Source organism: Nymphaea colorata, chromosome 14, assembly GCF_008831285.2.
Source record: "Nymphaea colorata isolate Beijing-Zhang1983 chromosome 14, ASM883128v2, whole genome shotgun sequence".
NCBI classification, from domain to species: Eukaryota; Viridiplantae; Streptophyta; class Magnoliopsida; order Nymphaeales; family Nymphaeaceae; genus Nymphaea; species Nymphaea colorata.
Genome location: NC_045151.1, coordinates 2961837 through 2981203, shown reverse-complemented (window position 1 = coordinate 2981203; position 19367 = coordinate 2961837). Strand labels below are relative to the sequence as shown.

Below are 19367 nucleotides of genomic sequence, written 5' to 3'. Positions count from 1 at the left end.
TGGGCGTCATCTGCTCGTTCTAGAAGTGCTCAGTCCCTGACCCGTAAAAGGGCCCGAAGCAAGCTCCGTAACCCAGGGAGGAGGGCACCGGTGGGGCGTGTGGCCTCTCTTAGGACAGTGAAATGAACCACTCACTTTAAAAAGAAAAAAAGAAAAAAAAAAGATGTATAATGGTGAGTGGTAAACAGTAGATGTAAAATAAACTCTGCGACCATGCATTGAATAAATCTGCTGATTTAATGGTCTATAATATTCGATATTCTCCCATTCGAGGCAATGCATTGAATAAATGCGATCTATTAAAGGAGGAAGTAGAAACTTGAACCAACCTTAGGTACTGAGGGGGGAAGCCCGTCTCGGAACTTGGTTGTATGTGTCATGATGTTACTCATGTATGGTTAATGACTAAAATACTTTTAGTTCTTACTAAAAAAACAAATCAAATCTCACTTCACGTGATAAGTGGTAGAAAGCACAAACCAATATACTTTTTGCATTTTTAAGAGAGAGAGTCATCTAAATTAAAAGCGATCACTCCAACGGGGGAAGGAAAGGAATAAACCAAAAGGAATAAACCAAGTTTAAGTACTGGTTGGAATTTAATGAACCAAAATTGATGCAAGGAAAAATAAATACTCAGGTTGCACTTATTCTTGGAAAGGGAAGAAAATATATTGCTTTATGCCATGCAATTTAAAAATATTATAAATAACAAAGTTCGCCGTTTTCTCTTTTTATGACGTAAGATAAGGAAAGAAACTCTGCTATGTTGATTTCCTAGCTAGCAGACAAAAAAGTGCGAGGGGCAGAGAAAGATGTCTGGCGTTGAAGCTCTATCCGCTGTTCAAGTTCCACGAGTGGGCTTGAAAAAAAAAAAGTGTGGCTTGAAAAAAATGCAACAGCCAGTCAAAAATATCTGGTGTTCGATGGAACTTTAATGCGGAAATAAAATGTTTACATCTTTTGGAAAACACCTAACGTTATACTTTCATGTTGTTTTCGTTATGACATTTTATAAAATTTTGAATTTGTATTCCACTGCTACAGTGGCCCTGCTACAGTGGCCTCGTATGCTTTGACAGTTCTGATGAAAGTGGCCTGCCACCAGGGGCGGAGGGCCCGACCTCAGATTTTACACTTATATGTAAATTTAAAAAAATTAGTTAATATATATATAACATTTGAAAATTTCTATTTTGACTTCTATTAAATTTTTAAAACTATAATTTGGCTTGTGGAAAAAAAAAAAAAAAAAAAACCTTTTGACTCCGCCCTTTTCTGCCACCAGTAGCTTTGTGAGAGCAACATATTGGCAGGAACTAATTATAACTACATTTTGCCACCAAATTCCTCTTCCCTTCTCCTGCAAGATTCTGGTAAAGAAGAAGACGAATTAGATAAGGGACGTTTTCAAAGCTGTGATCACTCGAGCGACCTTGCTCATCCCCAAAGGTCACATACATGTTGCCAATATCGGTATATATATATATAATTTTTTTTTAAAAAATAAACCCAGCCGAGCCACCAAAATGGGTCCCATGCCGGCTCGGCCTAATGCCCATCCTTATGTTTTTGGGTCACTCTTAAGCCTTGGCACCGCGCCGAGCCGCCGCCGGGTACCCGGTACCCGGCCCGACTCGGGCCCGGGCCTTGAAAAAATGATTTTCGGGCATTTAACTACGGGGCTCGGCCCGGCCCGATAGTTAACAGGTCGGGCTCGGGCCCGCCGTTGTGCACGTCGGCGGCCCGTGAGCCCGATATTATTAGGGTCATTAACCTAGGGTTTCAGTTTTCACTTTCTTCATACTTTCCTTCCCTGTTCGGCTGTTCCTCCACGCTGTCGTCGAGACTCAACACTGAAGAGTGAAGACTGCCTCGGTGCCTCCTCGTCGCCCATCGGCTGCCTCCTGTCCTCCCAGTCGCCGTCGCCCATCGGCTGCCTCCTCCATTGACCAGTCCTCCCAGTCGCCGTCGCCCATTGGCTGCCTCCTCCATTGACCAGTCCTCCCAGTCGCCGTCGCCCATCGGCTGCCTCCTCCGGTCATCCCAGTCGACCGTCATCGTCGCCCATCAGCTGTCTCCCAGTCCCCACCCATCAGGTGGGCCACTTCTCCCATTTCTCCCTGTCCGTCTCATTCCCCTATTTCACATCCTTTTTTTTCTTCCCTATCAAAACTATTTGAGCATACTGTGATTGTTGGAGAATGATGCTGAATTTTTTTTACTGCAGCTTGTATCAAGGTTTCTTCTTATATCAATTTTTATAATGATGCTGCTGTTTTAAAGTGGTCTGAGGTTCATGACATACAAATGTTTTTTCATAGATATACCACTTGGCTGTCATCTGGACTTGCTGTACGTCAGAAGGGTACTTCGAGCTCAGGTGCTGGTTCTGAATGGGGTCTTGTTCCAGCCTAGATGATTTTATTTATGTAAGTCAGGTTCTCAAATAACTTTTCTTTGAGTATTGCTTGCTAAGTTTGTTCTAGTGAGATGTTCACTTACTGAGTTTTAGGCAAATTGCTGTTACTATCTCCACGAAATACCTGCTGTCAGGCTTTTGTTTTTGGTTAATCTAGATGTACAATAGCCGCTACATAGGATCGATTGCTTGGGTTTGCATTTAACAGTCTGGCTTACTTATTTGACTAAACGGATCTAGATTTTGGCCAGTTCAGTGTTGAAGGCATGCCATACTGTAGAGACAATAGTTATAATAATCTTGCATTATTTGTTTGTGTGTGTGTTTGTCTATGTGCATTTGGATTTTGGGGGATAAGCGGGAGAGAGAGAAAGAGAGGGGTGTCTGCTTTATAAGTGTTGTGTTATCAAATTTTACGCAGGAAGTTCCTTTAGCTGAAGATAGGATGAATTTTAATAAGTGGAATTTTTCTGTTTTGAACTTCCAAGTGTTGAATGACATTGGTGTTCTAGTCTCTGAAATTACTAGTGAATTTTTGGAGAAAGTGTTTTTGGAGAAAGTGCTTCAGCTTCTTGCATCCTGTCCTGTTGAAGTGGAGGTTAGTTAATCTTCTCTTGTTTTCATATGTTTGTTTCTTTCAACAAGTTGCAACTTATTTTATCTTAGCTATTATTTATCAAAAGTTTCAATAAGTCCGTTCCTATGATATTGTGCATCTTAATGGTCATTTTTATTGTTTTGGTTATTTACATGTGTCATTTCAACTTATGTCCTGGTTCTTTTGATAAAAAATATTGTCCAACTTCTAATATGGAATCAGTCGAATCATCTACCGAGAGAGAAGTTGTCTCCAAGAGAAAAATGACTTCAAAAGTATAGATTGATTTTATATTGGTTACATATAAAGGAGAAGAGTTTGCCAAATGTAAACATTGTGGAGAACGACTGAAAGCAAGCAGTGCTCATGGAACTAGCCATTTAAGTCGACATAATAAATCTTGTTTAAATAGGCAAATAAATGAAGGAAAGCAAAGAACTTTATCACTTGCAGTTAATGACTCTAGTGCAACTTCTATAGGTATACAAAAATTTGACATGGAGTCTATAAGAAAGTTGATGTCAAAGTGTGTAATAACACATGAGCTTTCGTTCAATTTGGCAGAATATAAATATCATAACAAACTTCTACAAGCTTGCAACCATAAGTTCGTTCCATTTTCTAGAAGAATTTTGAAAAGAGAAATTATGTCAGTACAAGACTGAGAAAGCCCGACTTGAAGAATTTATAAATGATTCTACGCAGCGAGTTTCATTGACATTTGATATGTGGACTTCACAGCAGACATTGGGTTATCTATGCGTGACAGGACAATATGTTGATAGATATTGAAAGTTGCATGCTCACATGTTCAGTTTTGTACATGTACCTCCACCACATAATGCAAATAGTTTGTGTGAGGCTTTATTAGAATGCATCTCTAAATGGAACATTCAATCAAAGTTATTTTCTATTACTGCTGACAATTGTTCGACGAATGATAGTACAATAACTACACTGAAAAGGAACTTAGGAAGAAGAAATCTTATTCCAAAATATATTATCTTGATGAAAGGCAAATGAAAGTAAATATAGAGTTTTATCCAAAATGGCTTGAGATATCTTGGTAGTCCTTATATCCATAGTTGCATCTGAGTATGCATTCAGTACAGCTAGAAGAATCATTAATGATTATCGATGTTCAACAACTCCTGAAACTGTTGAAGTACTAGTTTGCACACAGAGTTGGATTCGTGATGAAGATATCCCATGTGAAACGTAAGATGTTAATTGTTTAATGTTAAATTTTAATCATTCTTTTTGTTTTTCATGATATACTAACATTGTAGTTTGCTTGTGGTGATGTGTTTTTTGTAGTTTTGAAGATAAGGAAGAATCTTCTGGTGACAAATTAGCATGAATTATATTTCATTGTGGTAAAACATTTTCTTGACATTTTATAAAATCTCTTTGACACACATGCACACATAGGCTGGTTTCTTATGCTATAAGCAGTGTTGCACCCTATCAAATCAATCTTATTGTCTCTCTTTGCTTTATCATGCAAATGCAATGGGTGTGGTTGTTACAGTGAAAACACATATGAAGGAGAAGGATGTCACATAACAAAGCTTGATCAGATTTTGCTCAATGGAAAGACAACGCATATGTTGCTTTTGTTTGCTCAGCCCTCATAATATATATGTAGCATGCTATGTGGGTGGGATTTGTACTCTTTTCCTGCCTTGGTTGTTAAGGTGGTTTGAGATCTTGTAAGTTTGGAAAGGAAGATATCATGTGCTGTCTGGATAGCTGGTATTATCACTAATATGGAGATACAGTGTTCAATCATGTACTTTAACACTATTGGAAAACAATTGCACATGCTTATGGATTTCTTTTATACTAAGACTGCTTTGCTTTGTACTTGGGTTCTAAACGTAGATGCTATTATGTTCTTGATTTTGTGGAGCTTTAAAATACTTCATGAGTCCGTACTCTACGCCCATGTAACTATGTAAGGTTTCTTACAACGAAGGACTGTTGTTTTTACATGAGAGTTTATGTAATGTGGTGCCCTCCATGCCCATGTAACTATGTAAGGTTTCTTACAATGAAGGACTGTTGTTTTTACATGAGAGTTTATGTAATGTGGTGCCCTGTAGGGTGTATCTATGTTTAGGATAAATGGCTGTTATTTGCTTCAAATATCATATAAACTACCTTATAAAAAATTATTGGTTACATGGTGATTATAGAAGCAAACTGAGCCGAGAAACAAGTGTCAGAAACAGACCCGGCTCCAAAAAATCCCGGCCCAGCCCGGCCCGTTATTAATCGGGCGGGGCCGGGCCTCGGGCATTGACCTAAGCCCGAGGTGTGAGAAATAGACCCGGCCCCAAAAAATCCCGGCGCGGCCCGTTATTAATCGGGCCGGGCCGGGCCTCGGGCATTGACCTAAGCCCGAGGCCTGCTATTACATGGGCCTGGCCCGGCCCGTTTCTCTGGCCGACCCGTTTCGGTTTTTGGGCTTCATTTTGACATTTTTATTGGGCCGGCCCGGCCCGGCTCGATGCCCAGCCCTAGTCACTCCCGGCCCGATCCCCAGCCCTAGTCACTCCTGCTAAAGGAAAGGGAAAACAAACAGGGTCCCGTGATAACAATTGTTTTTGGATTGTCTGTCTCGAGCTGCCATAAAAGATAATAACTTTTCCCACCTTCTCCATCTATTTTTCTTAAATGCGTGCTGATCAGTGGTAAGGAACTCAAGACTTTTCAGTACGTATCAGGCAAAGTAATTAACCATCATAAAAGATGTTGGTGAACTTGGACGAATGTTTTAAACGCTCCTTCCCATAGTCAGAGGTGCACATAAGTCAAAATAACAGTAAGGGTTCATGAACATTAACTAATAGATAGCAGCAAATATCAAACTTGAGTCATCTGATTCATCATCATGGATGCTCCTCATGAGAAGAGCATTATATATATATATATATATATATATATATATATATATATATATATATATATATATATATTGGCAGAGATTTGATCTTAAAAGACGTAATCTTGTAAATGAATGAACTAATGATACTGACAAATGACAGTTTCCATATGCCAAAATAACCGTCTATTCAGAAAAGTAATAATTAATCAGCATTAATTTTCTTATGAGAAGCTAAGATTTTATTCTTTTGCAATTGAAATTTTGTTCTTTTGCAACTTAAAAGTAATTTTGTATTTTCAAAATGAAGACCCATATTTTAGTATAAATTAGTAGGATTTGGTTGCAGGGGTGATTCAAACCCAGGCGCCCGGCCGTCGCCGGGTACCCGGTCTTGAAATAAGTATTAACGGGTTGGTTTTACCGGGCCTGGCCCGGCCCGGGCTTCAAAATTCGTTAGTCGGGGGCGGGAGAAGCCGGACGCTATGGAGTTGGGGAGTTAGTTAGGGTTTTCAGTTTCCCACCTTTTCCCTGGTTTCAAATTTTCGATTTTTGCATCTGTGACTGTCACCGCTTGAAGGCACCGCGCATCTCTGACTGTCACCGCTTGAAGGCACCGCGCATCTCTGAGGTTACTCTTTCTTTCTCTGGTTCTTTCTACATTTTATGCAACCCAAACCCTTTCTTCCATACCCTCAGTCATCTTTTGAAGCCCTAGGGCGAACATGGGGCACAAAAAACTGAGTCGAAAACATGCTTTTACATTACTGCGTAGCTGCCCCGCCCTGCCTCTGAACTGCGTAGCTGCACAGCCTGCACAGCTGCTCTACTTGCCAAAGGCCTCATCGCCGATGGATGTTTCTTGTTGGTGACACGAGAGAGAGAGAGAGAAATTATATAGGAACAGTATGGATGTCTCTGTCGACTGTCATCTTATCAAATAAATGTTTTTAGCTTTTACCCTTTTGACTTCTATCTGAGAAAGGATAATGCGTAGGCTGATAAAGCTATCTTCATGTGCTTTTCCTTTACACATGAGCATTGAACATGCTGTTCGGAAGTTGGTGTTTTCATTTGTTCAGTGAACACTCATGGTGGTGGCCACATTGTTCTCTTTACGTTGTGTCAGATGCTAATTTTCCATAAAATACTGTAATATTCGTTCATCGATGTATTTTACATTTTGATGTTGTCTCAACGCAGTTGAATTTGTACCATGTGTTTCTTCTGAGCTTTCTTCTCATCTGTGTATAGTAAAACTCTAAAATTTCTCTTTGAAAATATGTCTGATTATTTTATTTTCCCTTTGTGGATATTAGGTAATGCTGATATATCTTTATAGCTTCCTGTATTCATTTGGCATGGGAAAAAAATATGTTAAAAGCCTTAAACTTCTCTCTTTTGACTATGCAGGAAACATGATCAAATCTTTTCTCCATCTCCTGTTTCTTCAAAAAATGAGGATCGTGAAGTTGGAAGAATAAATCCTTCTGAGCACGAGCAACTCAAGTTAGCAAGAAGCTTGACTCGTGGAGTTATTGACAAAGATATAAAACTAAGCTCTAATGAAAGAAAGTAAGGATTTTTTTTCTGTTGTCTACAATTGGCTTTGAAATCATATAATGGTTTGTTGTGGTGATCGAAGAGGTCTGTGAGGTCTGAGAAATGTTACTGTTTTATTTTGGATTACTTGAAGGTTGACTTTTTTACTATGAATTTTCTTTTGTTTTTCCAAACTAGGACCTTAGTCTCTTGCTGAAAGTCATTAATCTATGTCTCTCTTTCTAATCAACACCTTTGATGGATCCTTTTTAAGTGTGTACGGTACAAAAATTTCTATGTTTAAAATTTTCAAGTCTCTCTTATGCAGTTCTATGTGCTTATTCTTAATTGATATTTCATAGATCATCTAAAGTATGTTTCTAACAACGTGTCATCTAAAGAATGAATATCTTTGAATTGGTGGGTTCTAACTGTAATTGCTTGTTATTGTAGATAACAGGTCTTGCATTCTCCTCTCCGTATGCTGATTATATTTACATTCAAAGTATTGATTGTGAGGTCATTGTATGTCTTACTATTCTCTTCTTTGGGCATCCATTCTGTATAGGCAACATTTGGAATTTATTTATGTCAGTTTATTATTGCTTACATTACATGTTTTCTCCTATTGCTTCGTAAATGTTTCTCATATGCTGACTTACCCTTGGATCCAAGGAACTATATCAGGGGATATGAAATGACTTTTGAGTTCTCATTTCCATATTACTTTTTGTATTTACTCCTATTTGGTATATGTGGTTTGAATACTTCCAAGTTTTGGTTGATACGAGAATCTGAAATTGAATTGAATCTGCCAGGCAGCCGATTTAATCAATTTTCTGATTCAGTGGTTCATCTTTTTGTTATCAATAGGCATAAAATACTATTTTATGCACTTTTCTTAAATAAAATGACCAATAGAAAATTTTTAAAAGAATGCATTAATAACTGTTAAAAAATAATAGAAAATGCATAACATATGACACATTGCACTTTCTTCCTTTATGTGCCCAATTTTTCTTTCTTTCTTTGTAGTTCCTCTGATAAAGAATATTGTCCAACTCTTGTTATAGAATCAGTCAAGTCATACTCATCGATCAAGAGAGAAGTTGTCTCCAAGAGAAAAATGACTTCAAAAGTATGGATTGATTTTACATTGGTTACATATAAGGGAAAAGAATTTGCCAAATGCAAACATTGTGGAGCACAACTAAAAACAGGCAGTGTTAATGGAACTAGTCATTTAAGTTGACATATAAAATCTTGTTTAAAGAGACAAATCAGTGATGGAAAACAAAGAACTTTATCACTTGCAGTTAGTGAATCTGGTGCTTCTCTATGTTTGCAAAAATTTGACATGGAGTCTATAAGAAAGTTGATGTCAATGTGTGTAATAGCACGTAAATATCATAACAAACTTCTTCAATCTTGCAATCCAAGGTTCGTTCCATTTTAGAAGAACGTTGAAAAGAGAAATTATGTCAATGTACAATACTGAAAAAGCTCAATTTGAAGGATTTATAGATGATTCTACACAGCGAGTTTCATTAACATTTAATATGTGGACTTCACAGCAAACATTTGATTAACATTAACATACAAAATGCAAGAAAAATTTGACAAATATTGAAAAAATGACTACAATGTCCTCTACCAATTGCATTTGTCTTAGATCCTAGGTCCAAATTGGGATTTTGAAGTACGTGCTTGAGAGTTTAAATGAAGTTTGTACAATGGTACAATATGAAAAAGTAGAGAGCAGTATTCATGTATTGTATGCTGAATACAAAAATGTGTATGATACAAATGATGAAGAAAATGAAAATGCAAACAATGCCATTGTGGAATTTGAAGAAGAGAGAGCTTCAGGTTTTTCGAGAGATGCCATTTTCACATATTACATGAGTTCTGCATCTCCTTAAGTACCTCGCACAGATCTGGAAGCACATTTAACTGACTCAATAGGAGGATCTCGGCCTAATGAAGACTTCAATATATTATCTTGGTGGAAGGCAAATGAAAGTAAATATAGAGTTTTATCCAAAATGGCTTGAGATATATTGGCAATCCCTGTATCTACGGTTGCATCTGAGTCTGGATTCAGTACAACTGGAAGAATCATCAATGAGTATCGATGTTCAACTACTCCTCAAACTGTTGAAACACTAGTTTGCACACAGGGTTGGATTCGTGATCAAGATATCTCTTGCGAAACGTAAGCTGTTCATTGTTTAATGTTAACTTTTAATCATTCCCTTTGCTTTTCATGATATACTAACATTGTAGTTTGCTTGTGGTGATATGTTTTTTGTAGTTGGTGACGAACTAGCATAATTCATATTTCATTGTGGTAAAATGTTATAACAATTCCTTGACATTTTATAAAATCTACTTGACACACATGCACACAGAGGCTGGTTTGTTCTAGAAATGATAATGGTTTTTTATGCTATGAACATAATGTTGCACCATATCAGATTTCTCTCTCTCTCTCTCTCTCTCCCTCTCTCTTTTTCTCTTTGCTTTCTCATTCAACTAAAATGGATGTGGTTGTTACAGTGAAATCACAACTGAAGGAGAAGAACGTTGCATAACAAAGCTTGATTATACTTTGCTCAATGGGAAGAAAACACAGATATTTCACTCCACCTTTCTGTTTGTACATAAAAAGTTATGCGTGTGAATTGATTTTTTCTTTGATGTTTATCGCGCTGCACCTTCAATCAAGCTGTTACATGCTTCAAAGAAAGATGCTTGTTCAATGGCATTGAGATGTGTTTCTTTGGCGCGATGAATGGTATATCTGGAATAAATCTTTTAATTGAAAACAACATGTCCTAATTTTGCCGATTTTTTTTTAATTTGTAGGTGTCATGTATCCATATCGTATTTGGTTCTCTGACTCCTAAGTTCCTCCGTTCAACAAGGCACCACCATAGACGATCTTCTTTTACGAAACTAACTGTTACGTACTAAGTTGGTATATTTCTGTATTTGGCACGACTAGCTTGGCCTGATATTTCAATAGTTTGTTGTGCACCAAAATACAACCTTTAATAGCTTACAATGTCAGCTCAAAGAATCACACGAGGCTGTTATGTCAGAGAAAGTGAGGAATTGCAATTGTTATAATATTTTTGTGCTTTTATGATTTTTTCCTTTTTAAACATTCTAATACCATGTAATATATAATTGATCAAAAAATGCTTTGCAGGCATGGGCTAAAAGCACGGAACACATGCTTTTGTTGTGCTTTTTTTTTTTTTTGTTTAATTAGTACATTATGTAAAGGGACAGATGGCAACGAGATAAATTTTTCTAAATTATCACTTTAAGAATGAATGACATGGTCAATTTTTTGAAACCATGAGCGATTTTTTCACAAACAAACCTGGCCCGACGGGCCGACCCGTCTAAAAGAAGCCTGTCCTGCTCGGCCCAGCCCAATTATTAATGGGCTGGGCCAACCCGGCCCGATGTCCAGCCCTAGGGATGAAGCCAGATTTTTTTTTTTTCATAAATATACAATTAACAAATTTTCAATTGGCCTTGAACTAAGGACCTGGGTCTCATGCTGCTGCATCATATAATTGGATTCATATCCACTCGAATAACATCTAAATTTAAGGTTTTGGGGTTGGGTTATGCATTGTGTACGCCCCACAAAGATCTCACCTATGTCTGCCCACTGATTGGTTGTCAGCTAATTAATTGATGGCATCTACAAAGAAATTAGAAACAACAGGCTCTTTTAGACTAATAGATATAAAGATGTTCAGCCTCAAAATGGAGAATTTCCAAGGTTTTAGTGTATGTAACTGTTGGAATTTATATTTGAAACCACCCAAGATGATATAGATCCAGATCTGTTTTAAGGTTGAAGTTTCAAATTCAACACTTCGAATTCTTATCAAGTTTAAATGGTTACAAAACCATTCCCTCCCCTAAAATGTGGGTAGTGGTTTAGAAATTAGTCCTCATTCTTACCTTTGTCAAGTCTTGAGTCGGCTTTATGTTCAACCTTAACCTTATATGTATTTTGTAAAGATAAAATAAAATATTATACATATATATATATATATAAAAAGACAGAAAGAAAGAGAGAAACTACACAACGTCTGCACTCTGCACCTAAAGCTGTAGCCGCCGGACAATGTCCACCAGTCAGCTAGACACTAGTGGCCGGGGGGGAAAAGACAAAAGAAGAGAGAGAGAGGGAATGTGATGATAATATTCTTTTGTGTGTCAAATCATGTATGCATGAAAATACTTTCAAAGCCAAAGTAAGTTAGGGTAAGGGGCAGAGTAGAGTTTTTTTTATTATTAGTTTCAAATTTTAATAGAGGTTGAAATATAAATTTTTAAAATTTTTATATAAAATAAATATATTTTTTAAAAATTTTAAGCTTTTTTTTTTAAAAAAACTCGCGACCTTATCGACTTAAAATATATTTTTTAAAATTTTTATATAAAACAAATAAATTTTTATTAAAACAAAGAAAGGTCGTAGGCTGGGCCCAGCGGCACCCTTGGGCTCCGCCCCCGCCCAAGGTGTGGGGAGAAGAAAGCCTTGAGTAGCTCTTGAGTAGCTTTTTAGAGTCGAGGGTGATGGGAGAGGCAGCGGACAGCTATGACGGAAGTTGACCACAAAGCAGCCCTACAAAGCTGACCAGTGAAGACTTGGCATGCAGTTTCCAAAAGTTCGTATCGTTATTTATTTATTTATTTTTGGTCGACGGTCAAACTAAACATTAAATCAGGGAGAGGAGGAGGTGGACCAGCCTCATATTGCGTTTAAATACTCCATTTTTAGAGTGGAAGTAAAAAAATTAGGGAAACATGTTGTTTGTTATGCAGTTTCGCTTGCAACGGCAACCCTCTCACCAAGTTTGCAAATGAAAAAAACATAATTTCTTGAAATATTTTGATGCAACGTATCAATTTTCCATGCATGGCGCTGATGATTAATATCATGAAAAATGAAATGTTCAACAATGTACGTAGTTTTGCATATATGCTTTAATAGCCACCCAAACACCAATGAAGTTCATTTTGAACTGTTGAAATCTGGTCACCCAATGTTTGCTGATATTCATCTTCCAATATGAAACTTGGAACGTTAGGGGGCTGTGCCTACGTGTGTAGGAAGAAGCCAAGTTACCCACACAGACCCAAGTAACTTGTGCGTTATATTGTAAGGTCTTAAGATTAAGTTGAAGGGTGCACCCTTTTATTATTGATACCGATGCAGCTAAAGACCCCAGAGGAACTACTTAAATTTTTATTGACTCTTTGTTTGGATGGAGGGAAAGGGAAAGAAAGTGAAAAGTAAAAAGAAATTAAAGGGAGTGAAAGGGAACAAACATGGAAACGAGGAAAGGAGAAAGAAGAATATAAAGTTCGTTTGAATAGAAAGGAAAGAAAATGAACAACCCTTTCTTTTTTATCCCAATCCCTCCAAAATTGATGGGATTGGATTGGCACTAAGTTATCCTTTCCATGCCATTTTTTTCATTTTCTTTCATTTGCAAGCAATTATTTTCTTTTCATTCCCCTCCTTAATGAACCAACCAAACACATGATTGGCTACCTTTTTCCTTCCTTCCCTTCCCTTTTCCTCCATCCTAAATGGGCCGTAAATATATTTTAAACAAAATATGAACACCTTAAAATATCTATAAACACTAATTTGGCATAAGAGAAATCTTAATTCAAGTCATTTTTATATAAATTATTAATTTTTTACTATATATTTTTTATGTCAATACCAGATCACTTACGTCATAGATAAATACTAGATTACTGAATTTTTTATTAGAGTGTATTTTAAACAAAATACGAACATAATAAAATGTATATAAATACTAATTTAACATTAAAAGATCCTATTTCAAGTTTATTTTATAAAAAATATTAATTCTCTACTAAGAAAATTTTGATCTTATCAGAGCCATTGATTTTTATATTACTATAAAAATGTTATTCCACTAAAAAAGACAGATTAACTTAATATATGTTCCTCATCAAATTCTTTAGACCAAATTAATATGGTTGAATTGTGCAAACAAATGTTTAAAAATCTATTTTGATAGGTCTAGTTTTTATCCCTGAGTTAGTGCTTTGGGATATATATATATATATATATATATATATATATATATATATATATATATATATATAATATCGCAAGTTTAGAAAAATTCATGCCTATAGACCAATCTCGCTCGTGGCGGTTCTTGCTTTTTGACAGAAGAACTTTCATAAATGTTGTTCATCTTTGAAAAGCAGTAAGAGATGTATAATGTTAAGGAATTACCTTTCCTTACAGAAAATGGCGGTTGATTTCAACAGTCAACAGTTCGAATTGCAAAATGCTCTAGAAAAAGACGCATCTAGTTAAGAATGTCACGGGCTCCAATCTCTTTACCATATTTGTTTTTTGGGATGTTCACATATTGGGATTAAAATTGGAATTTTGGATTTGAATGGAGAAAAATCTTATACTGTATTTCAAATCATAATCCAAATTTCAATCCGAATCCAATGCCAATCGGATTTTTAAAACCGAATCTGTATCCGACATGTAAACTGGAATTTGAACTTTATTATATATGTTAAGAATTTAAATCAAAATCTAGTATAATATTTGCTTAAAACTAAACATGAACTGTATGAGATGTTTCATTAACTCTGAATCTAAATCCATTCGAGTGTCCTTCCTTTGCTACCCAATTACTTTGAAGTAGTTCCGTCACATATCCCATGAGAATGAGATTTCAAGCTAATGGAAGGCAAATCCTACCATCCGAAGAGACCAAGCCTCTCTCTTCTCTCATCCTTTAGGCTGAGTTTGATTGCAAGGAAGAATTTAACATGGAAAATTTACCACGGTAAATTTTTCTAAAAAAAAAACAAGATGAAATTTAACCCTCTTCCGATTTGAGGCCCTGTTTGATTGCAGGAAAGTTTTTTGTAAAGTAAAATTAACCGTGTTTGATGCACAAAGTAGTTTTTTGCTGGGTAAATTTAACTGTGTTTGGTGCACAGGGTATCAAACAAAAGATATGTTAATCTTGCAATGACATTAGTCATAAACATTGGATGACATTATCTACAAATATAGTGTCTTAAATTGTGCAAAACCCATGCTAAAGAGACATAATCAAACAGAAGAAAAAGGAAGAATTTCAATTACTGATCAACTGTCCCTAACAGCAGATAGGTTAGTGATTTTCAGAAGTTGAGCCCACGATTACTGTTAATTTGGTAGTTTTTATTTCTGCAACCTTTTGTCTAAAACTGTAGATAGGTTAGTGATTTTTTGTTGGTAAGGTTGAAAATGGTAACAACAGAACATCAAAAGTTGAACCCAAGATTACTTAATGAACAAAAGATACAGATTCCTTGCAAACTTTCATGTAAAGCATAATGCACATGAACATAAACTTGGTGAAAGAGCTAACAGCGAAGGCAATAGTTAACATCTTTTAGTGCTAAAAACACTTACCAAAATCGGATGATTCCAGTAATTCACCATCATGACCTGCAAAACAGATACATTTTAGAACCTATGTTAGGAAAAGGAAAGAGAAATCAAAACCCCCAAATCAGAACTCCAAAATGCAAATCACCAAATCAGCAATAAAAAAGAGCAAATCAAACGCCCAAATCAAAAAGAAGAAGAAAAGAGAGAGAGAGGGTGAACAGGCAATGGCACAGTTAACAGGCATCCACGATGGCGAAAGCAAAACAGGCAAAGCAAAAGAACAATCAGCAAATGGAAGAAAAAAATCGAAGGAGGAGAAGCGAGAGGGATATCAAGAGACTCACAAGGCAGAGATTCACAGAAACGCAAACTGGCAAAGGCAGAAATTCACGGCGAGAGAGATACCGAATGCTGTACTTCTCTTTCGAACGGGCGAAACGTACACAATCAGAGGGGAAGATGGTGTCCACGGGAGGGTAAGCAGCAATAGAGGGGCAGATGTCGTCCACGTCCACGGGAGGGAAAACCAGCAAAGATGGGAAGATGAACTCCAAACGGGAGGGGAAACCAGCAAAGAGGGGAGAGGTGAGTGGTCGGAAGACTCATGAGAAACGAGAAGGGAGAGGTTGGAAGACTCATGAGGAAGATGGCGTCCATGGGAGGCTTCAAACGAGCGAAACCAGCAAAGATGGGATTGCAAGAATGAGAAGCGAGAGAGGTGAGGCAGCGAGAGAGGAGAGGGGAAGAAGGGCATCGACGCAGGGTAAAGACGAAAAACGAGAGAGCTAACGGGTCTCAAAAAAATCTACGTGAAAAAATCCAACCTCAACAGGTCGATTTTTTTGAGGGATAAACCAATGGTAGAAAGATCTCGTCTAAACTATCGACACCCCCAAAGAATCCACGAGAAGCCCGTTCGTACACTTTTTTGACGTTAAAATTTTCAACGTTTGATGTGCTCACTTTAGACCGTTGAAATTGGTTGAAATTTCTTACCGTCTTACAATTTTCAAAGGCTCCTCAACTTTTACCCCTGCAATCAAACGAAGCCTTATTGTGTTGTAGGAGTGATGTTCTTGCTACTTTTCAATTTGTATATGAGTATCTTTTCTTCCATGAAAGTGGGATTTATTGACGTATGTTTAGTACTCAAGTTTCCACATCCACATGCATAGACTTAGAAGCCGAGAAGAATCAAAGGTCAGTTATAATGGAGACCCACAAAGGATTCAGAGTCAAGGTAGGCATACGAACAACGATGCTGTTCCGGTTTTCTGACATCGAATTAGCAGCCTAAGAAACTTGACCAGAGAGGGAGGGGCTCATCTATAAAGACCGGTTCCTCGAACAAAGCAGGAAAGAGCAGGAGAAGGATGGCTTCACTAATCGGTGATCTCATTTTCTGGCTCTCCATTGTGTTGTCGTCCACGTATCTCCTCAATCTCATTGCCCGTAATACCCGCAACCTCCCGCCGGGGCCGGTGGGTTTGCCGGTCGTCGGTTCTCTGTTGCAACTTAGCGGCATGCCACACGAGGAGTTCGCTAGGCTTTCCAAGCAGTACGGCCCATTAATGACCGTGTGGCTGGGGTCCAGAGCCACCGTGGTGGTCTCCTCCGCCGAGATGGCCGAGGAGGTGCTGCACCGGCAGAACCAGGTGTTCTCCGGCCGAATCGTCGCGGACGTGGCCACCGCCTTGGACTACGACCTGCACTCGTTAGCGTTCAGTCAGGTCGGGCCAAGATGGCAAGCGTTGAGAAGGATGAGCAACAGTGAGCTGTTCACGCCGAGACGACTGGATGCACTGAAAGAACTCCGGGAGGAGAAGGTCCGAGTCCTCCTCCAGCACGTCCGCGAGGCAAGCGCCGATGGGCGCGCAATTGATATCTCCGAGTACGCCTTCGGCACCACCCTGAACTTGATGTCCTCCACCCTCTTCTCACAAGACCTGGTAGATCTCGACTCGGAGTCGGCCGGAGAGTTCAAGAGCTTCATGTGGGAGATGTTAGAAACAAACTGGCGGCCAAACCTCTGTGACTATTTTCCGGTACTCAGGTGGATCGATCCCCAGGGCCTCCGGCGCCGCAACAGACGCATTCTTATTCGAGTGTACGCGCTCTTTGACGAATTGATCGATAAACACTTGAGGGCGTATGAAGATGCGGCAGCAAAAGGAGAACCCAAGAAGAACGAGGATTTCTTGGACGTGCTCCTCGAGCTCACTAGGGATCCAAACTCAGGATTCACCAGAGAGAACATCAGACCCATGTTACTAGTAAGCGCACTTTACCGTTCTGTTATATATATATATATATATATATATATATATGGGGCTAAAAAGGGTAGTATGTACAAAATTTTAAATTTATAAGAAAAATTACTCAAAAATATCAACATAAAAATAAAAATAAGAAGCTTTTTTGAACTTATGCAGATAATTGACCATCCATAGCCCACACTTGCCTTTGCCCATGCTGTTAGACCCCCTTACACCATACTTTGGTTGTTTTAAACAGATCAAATGATAGAGATTAAACAAAAATATAAAAGGCAATCTATTATTTTTAAAAAATCTCAAATATCCCAAAAAATTTTAGTGAATTTCATTTAGAGAACCTCGTTTACATCTCTCTCTCTCTCTCTCTCTCGCGCTCTCTCTCCATCCTTTGAAAGGTATTTTAACCTCATTAAAAAAATAAGTTGTCTTTTATATTTACAACTAAATCTCCACCAATTGTTAACCAATTTGGATGAATTAGTGGCTTAGATGATTTTCATCAAGTATATATATATATATATGTGTGTGTGTGTGATTTTACTCTCTGCTTTATGTTGTTATTTTGAAACATGTAATTAACCATGTTCGTATAATGTACAATAAACTGCAGGACCTCTTCATTGCCGGCAGCGAGACTAGCGCCACCACCCTAGACTGAGCTGCTCCGCCATCCAGACAAGATGGCTGCAGCCCGGTCTGAGATAAAACAGGCCATAGGCGAAGGCAACTTTGTGAAAGAGTCGGACATCTTGCACCTCCCTTACTTGGAGGCAATCATGAATGAGACACTAAGGATGCACACGCCTGCTCCTCTTCTAGTGCCCCGAAGGGCAGACTCGGCTACAAAGTTAGCTGGGTACACCATCCCTCAACACACCCAGGTGCTTGTAAATGCATGGCAGATCAGCAACGACCCTACACTGTGGGATGAGCCAACATCTTTCTTGCCAGAGAGATTTCTGAAATCAGATGTAAATTTCAAAGGAAAGCATTTCCAGTTCATCCCATTCGGTGCCGGAAAGCGGATCTGCCCTGGCATTCCGCTGGCTTCCCGCATGGTTCTTCTGGTGTTGGCTTCTCTGATAAACTCATTTTCATGGGTGCTTCCTAACAAAATGGCTCCTCAGGATCTTGATGTGAAGGCCAAGTTCAGGCTTGTACAACAGAGGGCAAATCCTCTCAAAGTGATCCCTGTTCCGTTAACAGACATGTAGATGGCCCTAAGCATCCAAAGTCCAATACGATAAGCTATGTATAAGTTAACAAGATGTGCTTCAACATCGAATATATGTATTTCCTATAAGTTAAGCCTTTTTAAGTTTATTGAGAATTCAACTTCGCTATTTGCTTGCTCGTGTTTGAGTAGTTCTAATAGCAATGCCTGTTTCGGTTGAGTGGGAGCAAGGGCGAAGCCATGATTTTTTTTGTCAGAGGCGGGCCAAACGGTTTACGGGTCGGGCCAAGAAGAGCGATAGGTCGGGCCAAGAGGAGCAACAGATCGGGCCAAGAAGAACAACGGGTCAGGCCAAACTAAAAAAATTTGATTTTTTCTATATAATTTTTCTGCGCTCACCCGAGCTATGACCCAGGCGGCCCCCCTCCCTCTGCCCCTTAGTGGGAGGAAATCTCACCACTAGTGAAGGTCGAAACATCTTGCTTTCCCTCCTGCTTTCCCTCAAGGTTAACTTCAACTTGCATATGCAAGTGTTCCTTCTTTCACAGCACAGATAATTGACTCTACCAAAATTCAACAAGATCTAACCACCTACCAGCCCTGTGCAGCGGTCCAGTATAGTAATGTATGTTTCATTTGCATCATTTTAAGGGTGTTTAATATCCCCAAAAAATATTCTAATTAAGGTGTATACATTTTGAAGTTCAAACACAAGAACACAAGATTTTTCACAGATATATATATATATATATATATATCATCGTACCTGAGAAAACAAAATTCAAATAGACACGTATTGGTGACATTGATTAAGTTTTAGGGGCTTATAATTGTTGGTTCCTTACTATCAAGTGTCCGGCTTTCTTACTAGCCTAGTCTCTAAAATAATTTCTAGCATGAAGTGAATCCAACTAAGGGGTGGGTTGGGATTTCCCTTACTAGACATCTGGATTAATTTTGGAAGGGTCAAAAGTGATTTGCT

At 38.2% G+C, this 19367-nt stretch overlaps 2 protein-coding genes and 1 long non-coding RNA gene across 3 annotated transcripts; all 3 read left to right on the top strand.

Annotated features, from left to right (window-relative positions):
• Positions 1–1825: 1825 nt before the first annotated feature.
• Positions 1826–4983, top strand: LOC116267723 (uncharacterized). The gene is made up of 4 exons (XR_004175659.2): positions 1826–2099; positions 2325–4238; positions 4338–4396; positions 4552–4983. It is a non-coding gene; the product is annotated as an uncharacterized LOC116267723 (long non-coding RNA).
• Positions 4984–16310: 11327 nt separating this feature from the next.
• LOC116267733 (ferruginol synthase-like) lies at positions 16311–18522 on the top strand. The gene is made up of 2 exons (XM_031649610.2): positions 16311–17208; positions 17822–18522. The coding sequence occupies exons 1-2, from the start codon at positions 16459–16461 to the stop codon at positions 17867–17869; spliced, it is 798 nt and encodes a 265-aa protein (XP_031505470.1). The 5' UTR covers positions 16311–16458; the 3' UTR covers positions 17870–18522.
• Positions 17892–18425, top strand: LOC116267649 (geraniol 8-hydroxylase-like). The gene has a single exon (XM_031649512.1). It carries the CDS (start codon positions 17892–17894, stop codon positions 18423–18425), a length of 534 nt encoding a protein of 177 aa, XP_031505372.1.
• Positions 18523–19367: the final 845 nt, after the last annotated feature.